Genomic DNA, 26,901 nt, shown 5'->3' with positions numbered 1-26,901 from the left:
AATGGCTCGTTATCAGGCTTGAGCAGAGCTTGATGACGAGCTGATCATTTGAATCAGGTGTGTTGGATTCGGGTAACATCTAAAACATGCAGGGCAGGGGGGCCCCAGGACTGGAATTGAGAAACACTGGCCTATGCCATGAGTACATACCTATCCTAATACCATCACAGATGCTGGGTTTTGAACACTTTTAAAAACAGATATGTAACAATGACCCAAAATGAAATTTAAAAAAAGATAATAACAATTTGAGTTCTATTCCTTTTTATCACATTTCAGACTTGGTTACATTTTTGGTGTAAATTACATTATTGGTCGTAGTGACATTTCTGGCTAAATAAAAGTTCTTTAAAGTGGAAGCTTCTTCGTCCATGACCTCCAAAATGAAAGTCAAATTCTGACACGTTCCACAAGAAAGTTTTTCTCCAAAAATCCAAAGCAAGTGGGTCCTTGTGGTGTTGCTGGAGAGTAGGGTTTGACCTCAGCAGACCAAGCTCAGATCTTGTAATCATGTCTACATATTCTGACTTTCTGAAAAGGAATTGGACATTCAATATCAGAGACCCTGAAACCAGATTTTTCTTTGACTCTTCTCCACCTGGGTAAAATTCCCGGTGGTCTCTGTAAAAGTGAGAATTTTATGTCTAGTCTATTGTCAAAGCACTTTGTAAACTGCTGTTTTTAAAGATGTTGTAAAAATCAAGTTATTATTATTATTATTATTATTATTATTATTATTATTATTATTATTATTATTATTATTAATAATAATAATAATAATAATAATAATAATAATAATAATAATAATAATAATAGTAATAATAATAATAATAATATGAATTGTTTTATTTTATTTTTTAATGATTATTTCCCCCTTTTTTTAAATCATCTGATGAAAAGTGCTTTATAATAAAAAATTATTATTATTATTATTATTATTAGTAGTAGTAGTAGTAGTAGTAGTAGTAGTAGTGGTAGTAGCAGTTGTAGAAGTAGTAGTATTTCAAGTGAGAAAGTGATAAAGTGCTGGCTACAGAGGGCCCCCACCACCACTTCCTTTCTTATTAATATAATCAACTCCATCTACTTAACAGATAAAAAGGAGATTGTTAATTCAATTGCAGAAAGGGAAAGAAGATAAACACTGGGGGGGGGGGGGGGGGGGAAGGGGGGAACTGATTTAACATAGACTTAAAAAATCACATCTTTAGTTCTCTAAACTTGGTTGAAAAAAGTGCTTTATACCTGTAATACCTGTACTCTCTTGCTTTGGTTTACTGTTATTTTCCCCCTCCAGACCTCACCTGTTTGTTTGTTGTTGTTGTTGTTGTTGTTGTTGTTGTTGTTGTAGCTTTTTGTGTTTGTTGTAAAAAAATAATAATTAAAAAGTGGGAAAAAAGAAAGGTTTCCTCTTTGTTTCAGTCCATCGTAAAGAAGCTTAAGAGCAGTTGCCACTGTTTCTGGATTATGTTGCTGGACTGTTTCTGGAGCTTTAGAATAGAATAGAATAGAATAGAATAGAATAGAATAGAATAGAATAGAATAGAATAGATTCCATACCCTCATACTGTGAACCAGGCCTTCTGTGAACCAAACACCAGGGAGAACCAGACAACTTCTGTTTCAAATGCTGTTGAATCCTTCCTAATACTATGTTAAGTGGATGCAAATGTGTTGTTTTAAACTGTTCGACTTACTCATACTCTGTGAAAAGACACCGCGCTGATTCCTCCCCATTATGTGCTGTTTATTATGCACTTAAATTCATATTCAATTCACCCACAGAACTTCATAACTCACTCCTGAAATGACACATTTCTGCACAGGAAATAATGCAGGAAGGAAAAAGGTATTCTAAAAAACCTAAGTGAAAATGCAAATGTCTAAAGAAGCAATTCCTGAGAAGGCAAATGAAATCCCCTCCGTGCCGCGTGGTAAACAAACATGATTGATAGAAGTTTATGAGTCATATCCGAGGACAAAAAAACGAAGCCACACAAAGCCCGCGCTGTCAGGTTTGAAGCAGTACATTTTTATTCAGTAAGTGGTTGGTTTTTAACATTCTTGACACATCTGAAAGGCTTCTCTATAACTCTGCTCGGGTTTCTCTAGAAGGTGAGCTTCGTAACGTGTTACAACTGATGGTGAAAAAAAAACAAGATTAAAAAGAAAAGTCTGAGGTTGGATTCCTTTTCTCCTCAATTCAACAAAAACCTCCTTCAAAGGGAATGAAATACAAAAACTCAACGTGGAAGAACAAACAAGGACAGTCTTAACTAGTCAGACATGTTTAAAGCAAACGGTCAACCAACAGTTAAGTACGAGTCAGTAACTATTGTGACTAATAGAACTATTATTTATACCATCCGGGAAGGATGAATCCATATTTACAGGTTTCAAGACCGTGTGGCAGCAGTTATAAAAATAAAGTTTGGTCTTTCTTCTTTCAGGTTTTGTTCCACTTCATGGCTTTCTGTTCGAACATTAAGACATATCTACATTTGGTCTTTTCTCCTAAGTCATGTGCCAGTGTTACCAGACTACCTCTGCGTGCTGATGCTGTCGTTAAACACAACAAAGCAGCCACAGTTTGAAAGAAAAGTTTGGAACTAATGATTTCTGAACTCAGACTTTGGTGTTGCCTTAAGTTTAAAGAAAAGGCCGTTTTGTTTTCTCCTTCCTTTACGATCAGGATGAGCCTCACTGAGTGTAGACTCCCAAACAGCTGGTGTCAATACAGCCCTGTTCCACCTGCTGCTTCAGCTCCACAGCGGAGACGCAGAAACCACCGGCTGTTTTCTGCCACGCTGCACTTAAACCTCTCCAGCTTCAGACTCTGATTCCTGAAGAGGCTGAGAAGAATTAAAGCGATAAGTCAGCGAAAAGCAAATCGTCTTCCAGTTTAGTTTGGAGCGTTTAAATCAGTGTGGCACTCATTGTAACACCGACGGCAGGCTTCCTGCAGGAAAATGCTTTCAAACACACATTAGCTCGTAATAATACGTGCAGCCCTCACTGTAAATTGGATTCTCAAACATTAGCCTGGGTGATTTACAGTGAAGGGGATAATAACGGTGTTAATTTGATACTTTGAATGTTTGCCCGTGGTTGCTTGCTCCTCTTATATGCAAAAATAATCCATATTTAGCAGGAAATTAACACAATGCCAGTGTGATTTAATATCCATTAAGCATCTGTAAAAGGGTTATATTATCATTGCATAACCTTCAGCCCATCATAATTAGTGCCACTTAAGTGAGTTTTGGTATTCTGTGAGCGAGGATGCTGCTTTTTTCCTGAACGGCCTTGTTTCAGAACATTACTCTCTCAGCGCGCAGACTTAGGTCGTGAGTCTCGAGTACGGAGGAATTAACCGAACTAAAAGGTTGGCGATGATATAAATGCTGAACAGAGGTTGGTCAAAGTTGAAAACACTTTTTTTTCACATGCAGATCAACTAACACAGCAGAAATGAAGGGAATTGATAAGGCGTTTTTTAAAAACAAAAACAGAAAAGCAGGCGCAGCTTTCCTTTGACCAAACTCTGTTTTCAGCCGTGAAAACTGTGGACTGCTTGTTTAAAAACAGAAACTTTCTTTAAACTAAAATAAGCCAAAACTTCAAGTAGATTCATGTGTTTGTGTGAATCGATTTCCTCGAAATAAAAAAGTTTCCAGTTTTCCTCAGGACACAGTCTGGTCGACTCCCCGCCTCTCCCTCCTTTCTCTTCAGAGTCGTAGAAATGAGTCATCTGCATATGGATCTCTGTTTCCACACAGTCAGTAAATACAGATATATACAGCAGGGTGAGTCTCTCCTCATAGCAGCGCCTGGCTTCATTATGGAACTGTACATACAAAAAGAGTCAGATTCAACAATATATATTTGATTCCCAATCAAAAGGTGGAAATCCTTTGTACTCTGATCCACTCGTTTGTTTCCTTCATCTCTGCTCTGAGCTGGCTCTGCTCGTCCAGTGTTTTCCCCGTTCAGTGTTTTGATATCTTCATCACAAGTGTTTCTCCTTCATTATCCTGCCAGACTGTGAGGAAAGAGAGAAAAAGAAAAGAGTTAGAAAGGACAGAAAACAAAGAGAGAAAAACTGAAATGAGCACGCTGAAATAAAAAAAGGAAAGATAAAGTGGATCGTAGGCAAACAGCTGGTGAATGTGCTCAGTGGTCGCTTAAAAGTCTACAGAGGCTCTTTCATTCTCAGTAACGGTCTCCAAACATAACCCTCTCTCCTAACACTCATACTCGCTCAAACACACTTTAACGCTGTCTTTTCTAGTTTTCTAAAACGCACCGCTGCAGCAGAGGAATAGAGATGGTAGGAAAATGTGTGCTGACTCAGAGAGGAGTAAAAAAAAAAAAAGGAGGTAGGGTGAGATAGACACACTGTGTAGTAACAGAGTCTCAGAGTCTCAGCAGAGGAGGTGAAGCAGCTGTTTTCTTACCGTGTTTCACCAGACCAGAGATCTGGAGCGGGTGCTGACTCCTTTCCTCCTGCTGGCCGCTGCTGTCGCTGCGTTACGATGACTTCGCTTGTGAGTCTCCAGGTAGAGCTGAGCAGAAAGGAGGAGATTATTTGAAATTAACTAGAGATAATTTAGAGATACTACTGATGTGCTTATAAACTTCCTTAAAGCCCCGTTTGGCTCGTGTTTTTTGTGGCGCTTCCTTTGACTAAAACTGGGACAGGTTTCCAAATTACCAACCTGTACCATCCCACTTTTCAGTACTCTTTTATTAAGGTTGCAGACACTAATCTGACTCCATAAGTGGGGCCCGAACACTGTAGTCTGTTGATTGGTTGAAAGAATTGTCACTTCCTGTGTGACATCGGTTGCTTTATTTCTCTTGACCGCACACAGTCTTCTCTGAAACAAAGTTTGATTGTTCTATGTAACAAAGAGCCAAATGCCAACCACAAATTACTGGATGTCTTCCATAGTTGCTCTTTGTTGACTGTGTTGTTTTCGTCTTTGTTGAATTTATTAGCGAGGTACACTGTGTTGTGCTGCTGTGGCGTCACACTATTACATATACATATACTTTACCGATCCTGCCTGTACCAAACTGTACTGATCCAAACCGGACCGCTTGGTGGAAACAGGGCTTACATTCTAGTTGTATTTGGCGCCCCCTGTGGACAAAGCTATACCAATTATCCCCTTGCTGTTTGTACATGTGAGTGTGTATATTTTCAACTAAAATCTCCTGCTGCTTTTTAGCTAACAATCACTCATTGAGATTTTTACCCTGACATTCTTCAGATAAAGATAGTTTCTTTGTCTGACATCTACCACTGCTGCAGTGGTCTCCGCTGTTAAAAATGACTGCAAAGAAATGGTTGAATTCTCTTAAAAAAGGGGGGGTTTTATGCTATTTTTGGGCTTTAAATTGTCCATCTGGTGCACCCATAGTAGCTCTACAGCTCATGAAATCCATATTTTTCTCTCAGTGGTGTTTTAAAAGTCCCTTAACCCAGCCTCCATCTAAAACAATTTTTTGGGGTACTGTCTCTTTAAGGCTCCCCTGCCACAATCCTCCATCCCTCTGATTGACTAGCCCTCTGAAAGCCTGTCATGCGGAAAACCTTAGTGTTTGAGGCCCATCTCTCTAATGTGTCATGGACCAGTTAAGCGATCTTAAGCCATGACATCATCGTTTCAGTAAGTTGCATGTAGATCTCATGTCTCAAGCGTTTTGATGCGTTTTCAGATAGATTCAGGGATTTCTACAATGTATGATTATGTAGAGGTTTGAAAATCTGCACACGCTCAGTCTGAACATCCGTCTGTGTTACTTTATAGTAATATTTATGTTTAAAATATGGGAAGCAGAGCACCACCTCTTGTTTCAGATGATGATATTTTTACTGATCACAGTTCTTGCCAAGCTGTTTTCAGATCATAGCTGGGTTTTAATTACAGACGTCTATAATTAGACTCTTCTCCTTCTTGATTCCTCACAGAGCAAATGATGACACTTTTGCAATCTCCCCGTTAAGAGAGTGAAAATCTGATACCTTCTTAGCAAAGGCTCGTCCACACTGGTCGCAGGCGTGCAGCGAGAAGTTCCTGGTCACTCTGACTTCAGTGGACGACCCTGTGGCGCTCTCTGACTGGGATTCTTGCCGCCGTGTGTGTGGCGTTTGGTTCCCAGAGGAGGAGTTGCGCTGGTGTGCGTGTTTGTCGCTGCGGCGGGTGAGCGGCGGGCTGACGGGGCGGTGCGTCTGCTGCCTCTCTTGCTTGCGGGTGACAGGAGGGGACGGGGTGAAGGCTGGCGGGGAGACGTCTGGCTGTTTCCTGCTGGCTGGTGGAGGAGGAGGAGGCGGGGCTGAGGATGCTGATGGGGCAGCGGTGGCTGGAGGAGCTGTGGAGCACTCCTGCTTGCGGGTGACAGGAGGTGAAGGGGAGGAGGAAGCGGAGGAAGAAGAAACATGTCGTCCATTCACTTCTTCTTTGATGCTGCTGCTCGTCCTCTTGCTTGGGTTCGTGCTGTTGAGGACGACCTCGGCAAGCCGCTTCACCGCCCGGCTCTCCAGTTTGGGCATGATTTTTGCCAGGTACGTGGACGACTTCTTGTGGACCACGGTCACATGGCGGAGGACGTCACGTTTGCGGCGCGACTCGTAGCGACAGAGCGGGCAGCGGTAGAACTTGATGAAGATGTCGTTGCCGTCGGTGTGCAGCTCGATGTGCTTTGTCAGATTCTGGCGGGAGCTGAACTGCCGCTTGCACAGTTTGCAGAAGAGCTGCTTGAAGTCAAAGCCAACTGACAGTTTGGTCATTTTCGCCGGCGTGACCGCGCTGCTCATGTTGCCGCCACGAGAGGATGACGAAGATAAGGACGTCGGCATCTTGGGGCTTGGGGGAACCTCCTCCTCTTTAATCTTCATCATCTTTTGAGCCACTAAAGCACCCTTAGCTGCTGCAGTGCTTTCACCAGGAGAGGGCGCAGGGCTGCTTTCAATCTCCTCCTCGTCATCGTCATCATCGTCTTCCTCTGAAGGATCAACGGCCTCCTCTTTTATCCGGATGTTGTTGCTTGTTGCGGGGGTGGTGGTGGTGCTGCTGTTGTTGGGAGGGGCTGCAGGAGTGGGTGGAGGCGGGGCGGCTGCAGAGCGGTTTTTGATGCTGTAGATTTTGTGGACGATTCGCATGTGTCTCTTCAACATGAGCTGAAACAGAAAGATGAAGACGAAATGATCAACTGTCATTCTTTGGACACCATCATTTTTACTTGTGACGAAAGTCTTCAGAGGAAAGACCCATCCTGCATGTTACTCCCCCCAACAGGACATGACATGAACCACTAAGCCACACCAGCCTGTTGAAAGACGTTTACAGAGCGGCAGATGCCTTGAAATAAAACCTGATATACAAAGAAAAGAGGAGCTGGGGGACCTTTCAGCTCTTTATTTTAAATTATTTTGAAGGCTCTTATCCTTCACCCTGTTATAAATCGGCTTAATGATAACATCTTCTTCACCAGATCCAAAACTGCACCTTCAATGATGTGATTTCTTCTTTTTATTGTTCTACAGTATTACTGTGTCTGAGCTATTTGATCTGCTCTCTCTTTAATCTGTTAAGCTGTCTTTTTATTTTTCATCCTAACTCTCTGTTAATGTCTTTCTTAACAGAAAGGAGAGGGGAAGCTTTATCACACTGCATGGCAGATCAGATGATGTGAACCTGCAGCAGCAGCTGTCAATCATTGTTAATGTGACTTAAAACCCTGTTTTAAAGCTCTAATAACTAATGAAAAACAACTTTTCAGAAAAATACATCAGAGCCCAATAACATCTCAATATCACCACAGAATACGGCTGTGAGAAACATTTCTACGAGGTGTATTCATTTTTTAAAGCTTGACCACAGCTCATCAGGAATGACTGGGGAGATGGATTTTTTTTTTATCAAAACGGCAGCCAGCCACCAGGGGGAGCAGTTTTCAAGGCAACTCCCCTTCAAGATGAGAGACAGTCTGTGGTTAAAACTGAATCAACAGTTTGTCACTCAAAACAGCCATTTACATGACGATAGTTTTAGGATTAAACACAAAGGTTCTTTTGCATTTTGGCCTCGTTTACACAGAAACGGCCTCTTAGCCAAAAATGGCCTCAAGACTGTTTTTCTTCTGAAACGCCATAGCTATTGTTGCCATGTAAACAGCTACAGTTTTCAGTGGAAACGCAGATGTCACGCTCTGCTTTATGCAACATTACAATCGTATTGTTATGAGTGTTACAACGGTAACAATGGCTGACTGTGTTGCGTTTGTGCTGCTGAATCTGCTGACTGCCTTTCAACAAAATGTGCATCTGTTGCACCACTTCTTCAATCATGGAAGACACATTTGTTTCACACCAGATGATCAACTTCAGCAGAAGGCAACTGAAAGATGCTTCTAGACAAGACAGTTAAATCACCAACTACAGGCCTAGCTTGCTAACAGCATTTTCAGTCCCTCAGGATTTCTGTGTAAATGCAGGGTTTTTTTCCCAGCGTTTTTTGAATTTTTGGGTGAAATGCTGTCATGCAAACGGCCCCATAGGAAAAACATGACCACAAGTCACTGCAGGACTACAAACTAACCTGGGAGCTGTAGTTCCTCTTGCAGAGCGTGCAGCGACATGAGGCCGGGTTGGCCTGTGAAGAGGCCTGAGCCGGACTCTGGAGCTTGGACTGGTTTTGGTTCGATGGAGTTGTTTTAGAGTTCACAGGCGTGGACTTAGAGTTGTGCCCGCGTGTCGGAGAGGCGTTGTTGCTTTTCCTTGGGGGTGTGGCCTCTAGATTCAGCGGGTGGCCGGGTTTGGAGGGAGGGCTGGTTGTGAGGGTGTCCCGCCGCAGACCGCGATGGACCTCGTCGAAGTGACGACGCACGTTGGCTTTAGTGGCAAAAGTTTTGAGGCACACGGGGCAGGACTTTCCGGTCGGTGTGCTGAGAGTTTTCTGGCGACCTCCAACATTAGCAAAGATAAAAATGTTTATTACTTCATTAAAGTCTTCAACACTTTTCATTGTTACAATTCAGACAAGAGACTATATCATCTTCACTCCATTTCTACTTCTTCACGTTTTATATAAACTCTTACCTTTCACCATAGAGAGCAGGCTCGTGGGGACTGTTCGTGTCTCTGTGAACTTTCGGAGCTCTTCCAGTTTGGTCTGGTGCATTTTCCGGCAGTGACGCCTGATGCTGCGGCGCGAGTTAAAGTCCTGACCGCACAGACAACAGGAGATTGTCACGTCTTCAACCTGTAAAGGCAGGAGACAACAACAGATTTAGTTTGGGAACAACAACAACAACATCCCAGAGAGGAAGAGTCCGGCCCCGTACCCCACTGGTGGACTCTTCATCCTCAGGCTGCGGCTGCTCCTCTGTGTTGTCCTCCTCAGCCTCCCACCTCCTCTGGCTCTGATTGTGTCCTGGACTCTCTGGCCCTGCTGGCTGGCTGGGCTGGCTGTTGTCCACACCTTCCACTTGTTCTCCTTCCCAAGCTACCGGACTCTCTCTGGCGCTGTGAAGGACGAAGGGACACACAGTCAGAGATTAACTGAAACATGAGACTAGCTTTAAATCCCACCATGAGGCTGTAAAAGGAACAATCCAAAACATCCTGGGTGTGTTGACGGAGTACGAGATGATCCTTCAATACCTACCTGGGAGTGTGTGACGGATACCTGGCCAGCTCCTCCTCCGTGGTCAGGTACTGGAACACAGCCTTGGTTGTGGTCTGAATAGGCTCCAGTCTGACGACGTAGTCTGGCCGTTCAGTTCTCGGATAGATGGCATCCAACAAGTCCTTCATGGCGACACTCTGCCGGTCATCACCTGACAGGAACGGTTCAAATAGACATTTGAGTTAAAGACAGAAGCAAAAAAAAAGTAGCTATTACATCAATCAATAAATGATCAGCATTCAGATGATCACATGATCCCTGATGCTTGCTTTAAAATAATCCAAACTGAGAAAATGTAGCGTGATGGAAAAGAGGCAATCTGACAACCATACAGACCATACTGCCATCATGTGTTTCAGAGGAGCATTGCAGAACAACCCAGACACATCAGAGCAGAAGTGTGTTGTGGCACTGAAGCTCCTTAAAGGTAAAGTCTACAGAATTTTCCTAAAAAATAAAATGTCAATTTTACAGGAATAATCCTGCTTTATCGTCTCCTATGAGCCTCTATACATGTGTGTCAGTGTCTGAGTCTGCCTCAGCCCCCCTCTTCAGCCATGTTGATGTTTTAGTTGTATCGGGACATTAAGGTTACCTCAGCCAATCACTGCGCACCCAGTGGGCAGGTGACTTTTCATGTTGATGATAACGAGTGGAAGGTGCTATCCTGAGCAGCGAAGCACAGAGGACTAAAATACACAACCAAAGTGAAACAAAACGCCAAACAGATAAAGCATTTTCCTAACGAGGGTGGAGCTAACCACATACCTGCTAACCAGGTATGTGTCAAATACCTGTGATTAGCTTGTGCTAACATGCCAACTCAGGTGCACGGCTCTCAAGTCTGTCCAATGCAGAAACATGATGCTGTAGGTGGTTGTTGGGCTAATAAGTGCGTTCATGTGGTCACGGCTGGAGGCAGTGGGTGTGGGCTGCAGTTGGCACTGAGCCAAGGAGGAGGAGCCCAGTTTGAATGTTGTGTTTACTAACTGGTAACCAAAATTCCTGCAGACCCAACCTGTCATTAAATCTAACACGGTAAGAAGTTACAGAACCACAAATATCTTATTATAGCTCAAAAACAAACTCATTCCTTTGTAAATGTTTCTGAGCAAACACAAAACTACAGCCTGGTGTCAGATAAAAGCCAACACACCCGATCATCTCCTTTCAAACATTTTATTTCATGTTGCTGAAAAACTTTGAAGCCTTAAAAAAAGCAAACTTGAAAAAACTCCTTAATGCAGTTTGAACATTTATCTGTTTGTGTTTATTTCTGAGGTCTAATGCTCCCAAACATTTTCTATTGTGCACTGTATTTTTTTCTTCTGCTGAATCAAACTGTTATGCCTCTCCTCAGCTCTGATGGTGTTACTTTAGGAAATGAACAAGCCTCTTTTTAAAACTCCAGAAGATGAAGGGGAGCTGGGAGAGGGAGAATTGGATTTATGCTCTTATAAAGTAACCACAAATCATCAGCAGACATAGAATGAGTCTAGTGTTGAAGCTGGATGGTGAGAAATGAAACGCTACGTAGAAACTGGTTTGTTTATGCAATAACCGCACCATTAATACACAGCGCCTCAATAGTGAAAAACAAACACCAATAAAGTCATTTATCAAAATAACAATACCAAGCATATTCAGCCCTTTGTAATGGATTCTTGATTGAGAAAAATTAAGTCACTGTTGCAAGGAACAAGTTCATTAAGAGAACAGTCAGATGAAAAGAAGATTATGATGAAACAAGGCTCTTTTTATACGACAGCAATCATTACAGCGGATAAAACGGAGAAAATTATAATTGACCGGCTCTGTTGAGATTGATTTCTCTTTCAGGAGGAGATGAGAAGGGAGCTGGGCACCAGAGAAATTACTTTTACACTCTCCTCGGGTTTATCCGTTCCTTCAGTCTGCTATCACCTCAGCACAGCCAAGAAGAGACACTCCGACACATATGGAGGCTAATGAGAAGTAGATTATAGATCAAAGTCCGTTTTCTTATTGATATGAGAGGAGAGGGACCGGACATGATTGATGGACTGAACATGTGATTTGGTGTATCAAAGTTTGTGTGAACTGTGTGTGTGTGTAAAGGAGGACAGAGCAAGGTGTGCAGACAGAGGAGATGAAGGAGAATAATGAGCAGATGTTAGAAACAGAGGAGAGATGTGGAGGAAGCAGCTGCCTTCAGGGGGCGATGTGGTAATCAATGAGTCTGCGTGGGGGCCTCCCTGAGCGTGATGCTTTGTTCGAGGAGTGTTGATGTTTGTCTGTGTGATCTCTCCAAGTTTGCGTTTGTTTGCCCTCAGCACACACTGAAGCCTCGAGCTGGACATGAGAATTTATGTTTGACCTGTTGTTTACCGACATCGCTTACATCATCTTCGGTGTTAGGGCTACAGAGCGTGGCTCAGTTCATCGTGCAGTATACAAAAATATTTTTGACTTGTTTACAAGAGAAAATAAAAAAAGACGCCTTGAATTGCTAATGGGAAAAGAAGAATGTACTCGTCAAGTTTCTTGAAATAATGAAGTTTGTGCAAGTTCATGCAGGACACGCCCAGCTGTTATCAGCTAATAGGCTGATGTGAAAATTACTTTTCCAAACCCCTCAGCCAATCACAGCTCTTTCTGACCATGAGGCTATGTATTCAAACACACTTCTGCTCTTACTTATCTCTGCTGCTTCTATGCTACCACTGCTCAGCTCCGTTATGAAAGCATTGCCTCCTCCACCATTTAAACCTGTCGTCCACAAGGAACCGCAGCTTTACAGCTTCTGAAAACTGACAGCCAAAGTGAAGATTTTGGAAAACTCCTGTTTAATGGTTTTGTGTGGACGCCGGTAAACAGAGTTTTCAGTTCTCAAACGTCACAGCTGAATGATGGTGGCCCATTTTGATTGGCTGGCACAGGTTTTAAGTCTGGAAAACACTGCCATGTATGGGTTTGGCGTGCTTTGAGCTGCACTTATCGGCGTATTTGCGCACTGCGTGGTGGGTGTGCAGTGACGGAAGTATTTTTAAAAATGAATGTGAGGGGATATTTGTTTTTGAAAATGCCTGGCAATGTGTACAAGTAGGGATGGGTACCGAATCTGGCACCGACCGAATTCTGTCAAAAGTATCGGGTACCGATTTATGTAAAATCAAAAGGTACTATGTTTAGGTACCTAAATGCATCCTTATGACTGTAAGGGAGTGGAGAGAGTAGGAGATTTTCCATGCTGGACATGAACACAGCATTGCAAGGTTAAATACTGAAGACTAAATATGTTAAATTGAAAAAAATATATATTTTATTTAGTGCTGGGCAAGTTAACGCGTTAATTTCGTGTTAACTCGTCAATCTATTAACGCCGTTAAATATTTTGTCGCACGTTAGTGCATGTTGCTCACATGCTTTTATTTTGTAAATGTCTGTCGCTGACCGGAAGTGACATTGGCGGAAAAACACAATGAGTAACCAAAACAAGCATGGAGAAGAGGGACATTTCGGCTATAATTTTTTCATCCATTGCCAGTGTTATCATAAAGTCAGCTCGTCTACCGTCTTCAGACTAAGACCTCGAGTTTGACGGTTGTCCTTACTGGTTTGAGCCTGAGTACACGGACGAAGGAGCTCCATGAAAGAAGAATGCAGAGAGAGAGAAGAAGAGCTGGCTCGAGGACAACAAACAGGAGCACGTACACGACTCAATGCAAACTGGTGGTGCGCTTGTGGACAGTGTTCGCCTATGGCAACAGAAGATGACTGTGTTTGTGATAACGATGGATGAAAAAATATAGCCGAAATGAGCGATTTTGCAGAGATTATGTCCCGCGCTGAAGCTCCCTTGCCATGGCCCCCGCTAAGTGCGGCTAAAATCAGCTGGATCCAAATAACTTCTGAAGGACTCCGAGCTGCACGATGTTTGTCTGAGTGAGTATATGAGCATGCACACACCTATAGATAAGGTCCAGGTGTCAAAAAAACGGAGTTGCCCTTTAAAGGCGCTCGCCGCTTAGTGTATCAGTCCGCGCGCACTGCCTGCCAGACATAAACAAGCGCAGGTAGTCTGCCAGGACAAGGAGACACGATGAGAACTAGAGCCTTATTTAGCGGTGTTTTTGTGTGAAAGTGACGCGCTGAAAATTCTCTAAATAAAGCGTGAATGCAGACCGATATCAGAGTTTTTCGGTAGGAGTTCGTTTATTTGTGTTTTTGGTCAAGTAAAATATGGCCCCGGGTGTTTGGTGTGTGCACCCTGGGCTTCTGCTGCACAAAAACACTGCTGTAGGGGTAATTTCTGCCCTAAACCTTGTGATAGGACCCAACTTGTTCCATCCCGGAGTATCACTTTAATGCCCTGACAGTGGCAATAAGCTTTAATTTTGTATTTACATTTTGTAAATTTGATTTGCACTAAATATGTGATTTAACTATTACTGAATAACAAGTACTGATTTAGTGTTTGCATGACAGATGTTATGGCACTTTCACAATGCGATTAATTATGATTAATCAGGGAAATCATGTGATTAATTACGATTAAAAATTTTAATCATTGCCCAGCCCTAATTTTATTATTAAACATATTGATATTTTTACCACATAAACACAAAAATGTACCAAAAATTGGTACTGTTGAGTACCGGTATCGATTGCCAGGTTCCAGGTATCGGTACCGTATTGTTTCAAATGTGAAAGGTACCCATCCTTATGTACAAGACCTTAGTGTCTGTGTATGTGTGGCGTCCCCAGCATAGGCCATGGTTGGAGCTCTCAAAAGGTGTCATCTAAAGTTTTTAAAGTCTCTAACATACACACTGTAAGAGCTGTAGGACCAGTCCAAACAACATAAACCGTCACCAATAATCACAACAAAATGAAAACACATATAACACAAACAAGAAAAGGTAAAAATCACTAATACAAAGCAAGGTGTAGAGATAAATAACAGTTAAGACTTAACACATTTAACTGAATACAGAGAATACAGTGAACAAATCCCTGCAAAAACTTACTTTATACATAAATCAATGAACTTAGGAAACATTTAAGATACCAAACAAGCAAGCAAACAAACAAGGCTAGTTAAGTTGATGCGACCAGACACAGAGCTACTGAGAAACTATTTTATATCAGCAAAAATAAGCGTTAAACACCAAAAAAAAAAAACCATAGCCTGATCCCCAAAGCTATAGCTGCCCTAAACAGCAGGCCCCGCTGATCTGTCTGACCAGCCTGTCACCGGTGTCTTTTTGTCAGTTGTCCCACTGTTATGTTTTTGATGTCCGTAATGTGCAATGTTTGATGTCTGTGATGTGCAATGTCTCTTTCTGTAATGTACAGCCAGTGAAAATGAATATCCCCACGGGACCAATAAATCTAAATCTAATCTAATCGAACACCTGGCATGATGTACCTACCAGCATTGTTTTTATCACATTCCCTGAATTACTTAAACTCAGCCTTCAAAATAAAAGCACCAACTCATTTCATCAATAAGGAAACAAAAGAACAAACAAAAAAAGAAATAGATTGAACCAAAATCATCACAAACCATCACTTTTTAAAACCAAATGACTGATACCTGGTCATTCACATCTTGTATCCTATGTTTGTATCCTATAAGTCAGTATGTATGGTCTTACCCAGGTGGGGGATTTTGCACTGCAGTCCCTGGAAAGCCAAAGCAGGCTGCTTGGCTAACCTGTCGTCTTTGATGGCTCCGTCCACTGAATGTCATGGTATGAACTGGCTTTTATGCTCTAACCCTCTCTTTAGGGACTTTGGGATGTTTCATGGTGTTACGAACTCCCAACCATTGAATAATGTTGGAATAATATAAGTGCATAGAGACTTCTGTGTTGTTTGTGGTTTCATTTGTTGTATTTTTTGAGATGTGCTTTCTAAGTCAGTTTTTCTTCAACATTGGGCCCTCTCCCAAAGCTTTCAAAAGCTTATCTTGGTTTTCATTTCCGTGCGTCTTTGTTGGATTACTGTGTGCTCTTTTTTCTGACCTATGGGTTAAATAAATCAAACGTGTAACTTACCGTCTGGTTCAGGCAGCCGTGATAGGCAGTAGTACTCTTTGTGTGTGATGAGGTTGGGCAGACCTCTGAACAGACTGCGACACAATTTACACTCAAAGATGGTGTCCACCTCCCTCAGCAGCATGTGTCTCAGCTGGCTGGTGCCTGCAACACAGAGAAAAAGAAGAAGAAGAAGAAGAAGAAGAGAAGTGATCGTTACTTCAAGTATATATAGAGAGAGTTACAGGAAATACTTCAGACATATCCAGAAAAAGGTTTCTCATGAGGATGACTATGTTTGTCTGAAAAAAAAAAAAAAAACTTAAAAAAAAGGAAAAATCACTGATAATCTGTCCGTTCAAAAGAGTTGTCAGTTCAATTTTCCTAATCCACAAAAACATTAAAACCATTTGGAGGTCTCTGATGATCCTGGTCTTTGTGTTGAGAGCTGTTCTCGCGTCACAGCTGTCATCACCTTTTGTCCTGTCGTTGTCGTCAGCGTGCTGACTCATGTGTCCAATCCAAACGGGTCAGTATAGAAGCTTTCAGTGCTTTGAGGACCAAAATGACTCAAAATCCAGACAAACAGACAGACTTTTCTGTGAAGCAGCGTTAGTATCTGCTCTGCCGGCCTGTGCCACACGTATGCCTGCACTTCATTAAACCACTGGGTGAACACTGATGTGGGATCAGAGGTGTCAAAACCTGCTGACAGACTCACACAGTTACATTTACAAAGCAGGTTTATGTGTGTTAAGGCCTGATTTAAGGTTGTAGCAGCCTGTGATAAGCTTGCTGGCAGTGAACATGACGGCTAAAAGGCCAGACCATGACGTTTGGTCACACAGACATATTTTACTCTGCTCTGCTCTGCTTTGCATATCTCTAGGCTGCTCTTTGAGGAAGTAGCTGGAGCTGCTGTGTCATGAAAAACTGACCTCTAGGAACAGGTGATCAAACACGATGGCTAAATCTGAAGGTGTAGGAGATTTCTTTTCCTTTTGTTTGTACTCTGTCATTTTTAGATAAGGTCACACTGAATCTGAAACAGAGCAGAGAGTCGCACTATTTTCTGGGCTCGATGACATGTTTCTCAACAAAATTATGAAACGTTGTGCACCGGGGATTCCAGGAACAGTTACTCTTGGTGTGGAGATGTGTCAGGAGTGAATGTGGTCGACATTTGAATGAGCTTTGCCTGTTTGATGGGAAACAGTCTGTTAGGAAGGCAAATGACATCCAGGCATTTTTATTTAGACCGTCATTTAACAAAGACCTCTCAACACAGATTTGGATCGTACTGCAGAAACTCTCCAGTTATAAATGTTTCTTTTTGTAGTCATACATGAATCTGCACTGTTACTTTCAGCTTTTTGATTTTGTATCTTAAAGTTTTACTTTTAAATCGTTTCCTCTTTTACTGCTTTTTATTATCTTATTTGGTTCTTTTAGCTTATGATTATCTCTTTTATTTTTTGTTTGTTTTCTTTTCTTCCCTTTTGTCAAGCGCTTTGTGTTGCCACTATAGTGCATGAAAAGTGCTTTAAGAATAAAGTTTGATTGAAGTTTGATTGATTGATGGATAAATCTAAATAACTAGTTTATAAAATGCTGATAACTCATGGTTTGGGTTTTCAGTTGGGTTTTGTATTCTGGATTTTGGATTTGAGGTTCCTGGTTTACATCAGTCATTCTTGTCTTGTGTTAATCCTGGTTATTCTTGTTGAGTGCTCTGTGTTTCCTGTTTTTGTCCTTAGTTTGTGTTCCTTGTGGTTTTGATTCTGTTCTTGTCATGTGTATGTCTTTTTGTGATTATTTTAAGTGTTTCGGTGTCTTGGAAATGTAGCTGTCTCCGTGTGCGTATGTTGTGCCTTGTGTCCTGTGTCTCCTGTGCCTCTTGTTTTTTTTTCTGAGTTTCTTAGTACTTTTGATTTTGTTTCTTTTGTCAGAGTTTTTTAATTTTGAGTTTAGTTTTAATAAAGCTTTTGTTAGTTCATGTGCATTTGGGCCCTCCTCCTTTGTTTTCCTGGGATTCCTGGCAGATAACATCGAGTAACTTCTTACTAAACTACATTGGGCTGTGAATCTAAAGCTCTGTACATTCTGCAGAAACAAGAACTTTTACAGATGACGTCTTTAAATAAATGTGTTTATAATGACCATAGACTGTATATAGAGTGGACAGCGTGGCTCCACCTTTAACCATTGTACGGTTTCAAAGCCATAATACCCCCTTCACAGGCACTGCCAGTGTGCAGCCAGAGTTTGTGCAGAGAATCTGAGTGAAGCCAGGTGAAAAAATTAACAACTTTTTTTTTCATTCGAGAGTCTAATTACTCCTTGACTCTGTCTCCCAACATATTTTACAATCCCAGAAAAAAATACACAAGAACATCAGCTGTCACTCATCGTTAAACGTGACATAAAGCCTCGTTTTTAATGTCTAATAACTAACGAAAACAAAACTTTTAAGAAAAAAAGAGGACTTGAATACAAGGCAGCCAAACAATATCTTCCAATCACCACAACAGTCGGACGTGAGAAACATTTCTATGAGGTGTGTTAATTTTTTTAAGTTTGACCACAGCCCATCTGGAATGACTGGGGAGATGGATTTTTTGACCTATACTGCAGCCAGCCACCAGGGGGAGCAGTTTTTGAAGTGACCTTACTTTCAAGCCTAACAAGACGATGTCCATTTTTTGTCACAGTCTATTGCTGTGTTCCATTTGTACTCATAAGTCAGAATTTTCAAGTTCCAAGTGGGAATGCCCTCTGAGGTCAGAATTTCTGACTTGGAAGTCAGAGCACCCACACCACCCGAGTTCCCAGCAGGAAATTCCGAGTTTGGGGGTTAACAGTAATTGAGCTCCTGTTATATTATATTTATTTTAGAATTTCTGATTAGTGTTAGCAATAAATCAGCCGTATATATTGTATCATTCAATGTTTATATACAGAAATACTACTTTTATGGCAAGTTTTTCAGACTTGGCAACTGGAACGCTGAACTCAGAGATGATGTCACTCTCACTCTCTACCTCCCAGTTCCTAGTACAAAATGAGGGCAGCATTTGTTCATGACACACAAGGGTAAGGGTCAACTCATAAAAGCACACAAAATGAAGTTAAAGTAATGAAATGAAGCAGAAAAGACAAAAAAAAATGTATAAAAAATAGTTCAAAATGCAAGATAAGAAATATTTAAGGCTTAAAATGTTGCTTGCAGGTCAAAATAGTCTGAATTTGAAAAACAATCCAAATAAAATCCAGATCCTGGTTTTGCCATAAAATATCCTGACATATTTTTTGTCATATGGCTCACTAATGGAGAGCATTTTCCTTGGTCAGAGCAGAGTTTACGCATCAGCTAACACTGCAGAAATCTGACCACTGATCCCTGGGATCAGAGACACCTGAGGGACAGGTGAGCTTTGATTTCATCAGCCTGTGATGATGGTACAAGGAGGTTTGAGCACACTTAGTGACTGATTTAACAGAAATCACTGAAAGAAAAAGTTAATTTAAAGAGGTTAATAAATATTTCAGTATGAGCTGCTGGATAAAGAGGATAATAAAAGCATGACTCACCTGAACGAAAGCATTCAATGATCTGCTGGATTCCAGACTTGGATGTCTGCAGAGGCTGCTGGAGCAGAGGAGGATCACCTGGCTCCACACAGAAACCTAGAGACAGAGGAGGAGGAGGAGGAAGAGACTGTTTTACTCCAGCAGAGCTAATAATTACATCTGAGTATGACGGTCTCTGAGAAATCCAGCATCAGCCGGGCGTTCTGGACACCTTGTTAGACACACAGTACATTTGGTTTTGCTTAAAGGTCACACACACCATCACAGGGAGACGACCAGGTCAGCAAAGAGCAGTGATTCACTCTGAGTCTATTCACCTCCTCACACACACACACACTCACACACACTCAGGCTAACTGCAACATTACAGTATTTAGTAATTATAAAGGATAAACATGATACACGCCTTGACTGATAAATAAAAACATGTCTGCCACATTAACTGTCTCTGTGAAGCTCGTTCAGAGAACTTCAGCTCAAGTGGGACTCTTAGCAAACATGCAGTTTGGGGGGCAGAGCCGTGCTGGTGATAATTTTTGTGCTTAGTCCAACACAGCTCGGAGCCAGAGCAGCTTCTGATACTCCAGCTTGGATGTGACACAGAGGAAAAGCGAGAGTGTGATTAGAAGGAGAAGTGTTGATGTTTAGAACAGGCAGGCTGGATCTGGAAGGAAGGAACTAACTCCTTTGATTTGTTGAACAACTTTTAAACTCCTTTAAGAGCTTTTTTCATTAAATGACCACAAAACAGACACCGTAAGGGCACCAAAATAAAACCCTCACTAATTACCTCCCTCCAAATTTCTTGGTGCACGTCAAAAACTGAAATCAAATCAAGTTTTTATGTTGTATTTTTAGTTAAAAAGATCTGTTAAACAGTCCCTCCAGGAAGTTGTAATGTTATGATCAGAACAATTAACAAAAATTCAACCAATCCCTGTGAATTTAGGGCGACCTTGCAGTTATTTCCAATCACTGCTGCATATTTGCAAATTTGACCAAGAAAAAACAGTTTCATCCACCCCTCAAGTTTCACCAATCCTAGCAGTCAGTCCCTCTTGAAACTTGATTCCTTGTTTATGAAATTGCAAACAAATCAGACAGAAATACCTCACATTTACCAATACTGAAGCTCAGCACTGTGCAAGGTAATGCGCTAAACTGTTTTGTACCCTGTACAACATCGTGGTGGAACACAAACAAAAATCAGCAACTGACAAACACAAGAGGAGAATGACTCAAGCATGCGACAGCACACGAGACACATCACAGTGATGGAGGCTACATGGGGTCTGCCTGAAACAAACAGTATGCATCTGTGTGTGTGCATGCATATATGTGTGAGAGAGGGAGAGGTGGGTGGAAGGTACGTGAGAATGTATGTGTATTAGAAAGGTTTTTCTAAAGGTTTTTAGAAGATTTTATGCTAAAAATACGTCAGATGAGGAGCCTGTGTTGGTGTGTGTGTACAAGTGGCAACCTCTGGTATAAGACTATGAGACCATAGACTGTATATAGAGTGGACAGCGTGGCTCCACCATTTATCATTGTACAGGCTTGAAGCCAAAATACCGCCATCTCAGACGCCACCATTGTAGAAGTTTGGAGCCAGATTCTGCGCAGTAGGGACGATGAGGGATTCTGGGAGAATCTGACTGGAGCTGGATGACAAAATAATAATTTTTTTTTTTCATTCGAGAGTCTAATCACTTCTTGACTCTACCTCCCAACATATTGTACGATCTCCAAAAAAAAAAAAAGAGAGACAGGCAGCTGTCAATCATTGTTAAACGTTACGTAAAGCCTTGCTTTTAACCTCGTATAATTAATGAAAACAAAACTTTTCAGAAAAAAGAGGACCTGAATACAAGGCAGCCAAATAATATCTTCAAATCACCACAACAATCAGACGTGAGAAACATTTCTGCAAGGTGTAATAATTTTTTAAAATTTGACCACAGCCCATCTGAAATGGCTGGAAAGCCAGATTTTTAAACCTATACTGCAGCCAGCCACCAGGGGGAGCAGTTTTTGTGGGGACCTCACTTCGAGCCGAGCAAGCGGACGTCCATTTTTTCTACAGTCTATGTATGAGACAATGCGGAAGTGCTAAAATCTGCTGTTTCTCAAGTGTCCGTTTGAGGCTGGCTCTGAAAGTACCTGAAGTCACAAACACACCACGCCAAAAAAAGCTGTACGCAAAGCTTTTGCCACTACCAATATGGCCACATTAGCCAATGTACTGCATTTACCTTTTGAGAAACAGACAGGTGACGTCGAGGAGACTTCGTCCATGTTTTATACAGTCTATGGTGCGTACACAAAAGAAAAGTGAGGGACAGCATTGAGTGACAATTAGCTTAAACATTTAGTGCTGTTTTAGTCTCACTGGTTCATTTTTTTCTAAATGAGCTATATATAATTGTACATATATTGATTAAGAAAGTCCGAAACTACTCTGACAATTTTTGCTCAATGCTGCAACTTCATTGCCAAAAAATCATCTAAAAACCTCACATCATGCATTACAGTTTTTCCAAAAAAGCAGCTGCAAAATCCACTATTTTATCCACAACTATCACAAAAAAAATCTGCATCATCCTGGAGGGACTGATGAGACTTAACATTTACCTGACAAGTCCAGAGAAATGTCTAATTTTAAGATACTAAAGAAAAAAATAACTCAAATTGCTGGGAGAGATTAAAAAAAGAATCTGCCAATGGAGGAAAAAATGTAAATGTTAAGCTTCTTGAAATAAGAATTATTTCAGAAATTCAAGTGAAATTTAGGTGAATATTTCTTACCCCATCAGCAGATTCTTCTATTTCTCTTGACAAGCAATTCAGGCATCACTTTTCTTTTCTTTTTCAACATCTTGAAATATGATGTTTCTCTGGCCTTGTCAGGTGAATTTGGCTCATATTGGGCCCAAAAGACAATTTTGTCAAAAAGTAAAACAAACACTTGTTTTGATTTTCATTTTCTTGCAGTGCTGCTACACTCATTAGAGATCTGAGCCTGGTTTGGCCTCTTACATGCTCTTGTGCACACAAAGAAAGGTTACAGGGGGAGTAGAGAAAAATGACAATGTGTGTTTGTGTGTTTGTGTGGTTGTTAATGGGTGAGGGACAGACAGAAAGAGCTGAAGCAGACAAACTGACACGCCCAGAAAGTCTCGACCAGGCTGGAGATGTGAATGAAAAACGCACTGTTGAGAGAAAGAGGAAGGTTATGCATCAATGTGAGCCGGAATGTGTTTTCCCCCCCCTTTCAGGCGAGCTGCCGTAATCCCAGCGAGAGTAGGTCAGCGACCCGGTGACCTTCACGCCCCCTTCAGTGAGAGGGTCAAAGATCGGCCAATCAGGAGCCTCAGCTGAAGTAAACAGCTTCTCTTTCACCATGAGTGGTGAAACTTCAACAGCTCAAACTCATTTAAAGTGGGGACATTTCTTTCCTACCGAGGGAGCTACAGGAGATTTTAAAGGGAAGCCCAGAGGAGCAAAGGAAACATGTTGAAACTTAGAGGTTGAGATGCAGGGTCAATATGCAATGAGTTAGCTTAGCTGGAAGGACAATCTGACAATGCAAAGATAGAAATTTCTTCTCTTTTGAAGGTACAGCTTTAGTCATTTGCAGCTCATTTAAAGCCTGAGTCAGTTCATTCCTCCCACAGTGCACCAAATTTCTGTAAAGCTTTCATTGGTCTGAGATAAATGTATGGCTGAAGCTGCACAGGAGGCTTACAGACAGTGTTCGCCTGTGGCTGTATGAATCACAGCAGCAGGAAGTGCAGATGAAGAAAGCGGTACCCACTTGTGTTGTATCCATTGCTGTGGTGCTGCAGCTGCTCCTCAGTCTGGCAGCTTTGGTCCCTGGTCTGGGAGGTGTCGCTGCTCTGGGGCGTGGGCAGCAGAGGGGGAATGGGCTTCCACAGAGGTTTGGTCTGGATCAGGGCAGCGGGGTCGTTCTTCTCCTGAACATCCATCAGGTCTTCCTTCTGGTTGGTCTCTGACGAGGCTTCATTTGAAGCAGAGGACTGGATCTGTGTTTGGTCGGATGCCTGGGCTCCTTCTCGGGGCTGCTCCTGAGGAGGATGCTGGGCATCTGAGTTCAGCGGGCCTTCCTCCATCTCCTCCTCGGCAGCGCTCTGAGGAAACAAAGACGGACATGGAAACATCAGTGAGAAGAAAAGGAGGAAACACTTCAGCATAAAAACAATGAAAAGAGGATTAAATTAGACGTCAGGCCACTTTGTTGATGAATCAAATGTTTCTAAGCATCTGTGTCTGTACGGGGACTTCACTGAGACTTCCACTGGGCGGCGCCAAAATCAAAAACATTGACATTCAAAGCAGAGGAAGGCGAACTAATCTCATTTAGAGGACTTTCCCCTTATCTTGATTTTAGATTTTGTCTGCATCGGTTTTGCATTGTGCTTCTTAATTATCCAAATCATCACACTTTCACGTCTGATAAAGAAACATGGTGACCTACACGGCATTAAACATACTGAAAACTCATTAAAACACACACACACACACAAGCACGTGCACACACAAGCACGTGCACACACACTCTTTTAGATTAAACTGGGTTAAAAATGAGCGATGAATGTACAAATGAAGCAGAGCTATTGATGGTTTCACTGGGAAACATTACACACTAAGACAGCAGAGTGAGGGGTCATGGTGGGTGAGGGAGATAATGAGTGTGTGTATGATCGTGTGTGTGTGTGGGTGTGTTTGGCTGTCATGTCTCCTGAGCATCCACAGATTTTGCAGGGGGGAACATTAACCTTGTCGCACAAACCCACCCTTCAGCAGATAAGTGACTCCACACCGGCCTGTCGTTGTGCACACACACATCCATCTGCTGTGTGTGAGACTGTGTGTGTGTGTGTGTGAATGTGTGTCTCCTGACCAGACCTCCTTTTTTTTCTCTAAATCCCCAATCTTTCCAGCCCTCCCACCCACCAATTTATCCTCATTTTCTCTCTGTCTGTGTCTGTCTGTCCCCGCTGCCCTTGAAGAGGGATAAACGACTCCGGCGCTCCGGCACATTACGGCGCCTCACCGCGGGACAAGTGGGCCACTTGGACACTTGTGTCACCTTTTTACACACTAACACACAAACACACAAGCGCGTTGTGCATGCCCCAGCAGCACCAAATGATTACAAAATAGCTTAACGGCATGCAACACATGCTCAGTGAAGCCATCTGTGCTGTACAAAATTCATGAGCCATTTAAGCCACGAACAAACCGGGCTCAAGCAGATCGGCTTTGTGGGAAAGTTTGAAGTCTTGGAAATGAAAATTCAAAACATTGTGGAACAGATTTTTGTCTGTGGTAACATTCTGACAGATTAATTGCAGGTGATGGCCAAAATGTTCTATTCACACCTGGATTGCTGGATTACCTTGTGTATTTAGCAGTTCTAAATTCAGCTGTTCAGTTTTTCTTCAACTCTTTTTATGTCTCATTTGTTGATCATTGACACCAAACTGTTTGACTTTCTGTGGTGTTTTACTTTTTTCCTGCTCCTGTGTGTCCAGAGAGCCAATGTGTAATCATGGCTGCATTGTTTACACATGAGAGCATGTCAATGCTAACTGGTGCATGGCCTGATGTCTTCCCATAAGGTGAGGAGAAGAGGACAGGCTGGCACTGAGGTCTTAGCTAAGAAGTGATGACATCGACCTGTCCTTTCATCCATAGTTATTAGGTATGTAAGATCTATCTCCAATAAGATGGACAAGATAGCCATGCTAACCCAGCACCAGAGGGAATGCCAGCGGGCTGAGTAGCATCATGTGTAACAAAGCTAACCCTGGACACTAACACCACATTGGAGAGATGAGGAAGTCCAGCTCAGTCCTGGACCCTGTGGACTTGGTGGACTGGAGGATGATGGCCAAGCTGTCGTCTCTGATGGACTTTTTTTTCTAGTTGACTCTTACCATATTATTCTATTTATATATTCCTGGACTTTTGCACTATACACCTTCTTATATTTCTGCTGTGACTATGACACTGACCCTCTTTGGAGATTAATAAAGTACATTCTAATCTATTCTAATCTATTCCATTCTGTTCTATTCTATTCTACTCTATTCTAAAGATCTCTTCCTTTTACCCTATTTCTATGTATTGTTTCTCTTAGATATTTATAAGGCTAAAAACAGGACCTTGAGGTTAAAATTTCATGCTAGCCATGTGAAAACGTGTGCTAATATGACAATAAAGCTTCTTGAATCTGAAAATAAACTAATGGGTGGCTTTTTTTTATTTGAGATGATAGTTTGATTAAATATGAATTGTCATGACTTATTTTCAAAACCTTCATGACACGTAAAAATGAACTCTTTTACCATTGTATAATCTCATTTCTTTCTTGTGTCTATTGACTAAATCTAATTAAAGTCACAGTAAAGGTAGGTTTTCATACCTAAGTGTTCATTGAATCACTCACATGCCTTTCCCTTTCTTCACAAAATATGAGTGCAACTGCACTGTAAACACTGAAGTCTAAGCAAGTGTTAATGTTTTTTTTAATTAAGCTGTTTTATTACACTAAAAATGTGTCACATTCAACTGACTAATCTGAGCAGTTTTCCACTAAAAAGAGGACACAAACACATGCTTGGATTGACTGGAGTGTAAATTCACAACAGTTTGATCAGTATCATTGTTCATGCCTGGTGTTTAAGCAAAGAGTGAATACCTCTCCTAAAAGTAAAGACTAAAGCTTTAAAAGTCTGCACTGTGATTGGCCAAAGCACAACAATGAATGTTGGGTAAGCATGATTGAAGAAACAGATGTGAGGGTACAGCGGGCTGGAAAAGGATAAAGCCTTATTCAAGTTTAGTTTCCTCAGTTTCAATCCCCCAGGGTGAGATTTTCTGAGATCTGACGCTGGTTTGTAAATGATGTTATCTCTAAGTGATACGGATCAGACAATAACACCAAGTTAGTGTTTGTTGTTTTTCCAGTACCTGTCTGTGTTGACAGAGAGAGCTCTTCCTCCCAGCTGACTTCTGGGCCTTCACCATGTTGCCAAGACTGGCCTCCTGCACCTCACGTTCACTATCAGCACACACCTGAAACCTGCAACAACACGCCACATGAGCCAAGGAATATGCTGAAGATAAAAAAAATGAACAAGCTCATCAAATCTTATCTTTCACCTTTTCCCCTTCCTGAATTTTTCATTTCAACGACTGAACTTGTACAGCTTAAACTGTGCATGGTATGTGGCTCCACAACATGAGAACACACCTCTCCTGTTTAATGCTGGTAGGAACATGGTGTAGGAATCAAAACAAAGAACCAAACATTGTGTAAAATCTCACAGATCTTCTCAGTTAAAAAAAGTCGGAGCCTTTCAACAAGGCTGTGGATGTGCATGCTGCTTTTGGAATTGCCTTGAGTTAGTTGGCTACAGTGCAAAAACTGAAGTCTTGTCTTGAGTAAAAAATGTCTTGTAAGACTTAATATGATCACATTCATTTGACAAGTCCAGAATAATGTCTTGTTTCAAGATACTAAAAAAGAAAATGATGCCTAATTTGCTTGCACCGAAAAAGAATTGCAA

The 26,901-nt window shown here is 41.7% G+C and overlaps 1 protein-coding gene across 5 annotated transcripts in view; it reads right to left on the bottom strand.

Moving 5' to 3' along the window:
• Nucleotides 1-1,996: 1,996 nt before the first annotated feature.
• znf800b (zinc finger protein 800b) overlaps nucleotides 1,997-26,901 on the bottom strand; it is a 43,368-nt gene continuing 18,463 nt past the window's right edge. For 2 of the 5 annotated variants that reach the window (XM_074698401.1, XM_074698402.1), the window contains exons 2-12: nucleotides 26,303-26,414; nucleotides 23,121-23,454; nucleotides 19,307-19,402; nucleotides 15,737-15,880; nucleotides 9,675-9,846; nucleotides 9,352-9,532; nucleotides 9,108-9,269; nucleotides 8,607-8,975; nucleotides 6,032-7,186; nucleotides 4,458-4,565; nucleotides 1,997-4,042 (exon numbers count right to left, since the gene is read on the bottom strand). In XM_074698401.1, coding sequence (XP_074554502.1) covers nucleotides 4,464-4,565; nucleotides 6,032-7,186; nucleotides 8,607-8,975; nucleotides 9,108-9,269; nucleotides 9,352-9,532; nucleotides 9,675-9,846; nucleotides 15,737-15,880; nucleotides 19,307-19,402; nucleotides 23,121-23,454; nucleotides 26,303-26,359 — 2,772 coding nt within the window. In that variant the 5' untranslated portion in view covers nucleotides 26,360-26,414 and the 3' untranslated portion in view covers nucleotides 1,997-4,042; nucleotides 4,458-4,463. Of the gene's footprint in view, nucleotides 4,043-4,457; nucleotides 4,566-6,031; nucleotides 7,187-8,606; nucleotides 8,976-9,106; nucleotides 9,270-9,351; nucleotides 9,533-9,674; nucleotides 9,847-15,736; nucleotides 15,881-19,306; nucleotides 19,403-23,120; nucleotides 23,455-26,302; nucleotides 26,415-26,901 lie in introns of all 5 variants that reach the window. The other 3 variants (XM_074698404.1, XM_074698400.1, XM_074698403.1) reach the window with 2 other exon arrangements.

This window comes from Halichoeres trimaculatus, unplaced genomic scaffold (genome assembly GCF_033239565.1).
Source record: "Halichoeres trimaculatus isolate MK-OKI-2021-1 unplaced genomic scaffold, fHalTri1.1 fHalTri1_scaffold_21, whole genome shotgun sequence".
NCBI classification, from domain to species: Eukaryota; Metazoa; Chordata; class Actinopteri; order Labriformes; family Labridae; genus Halichoeres; species Halichoeres trimaculatus.
The sequence above is the reverse complement of the archived record's forward strand: the minus strand, read 5'-3'. Positions and strand labels throughout refer to the sequence as shown.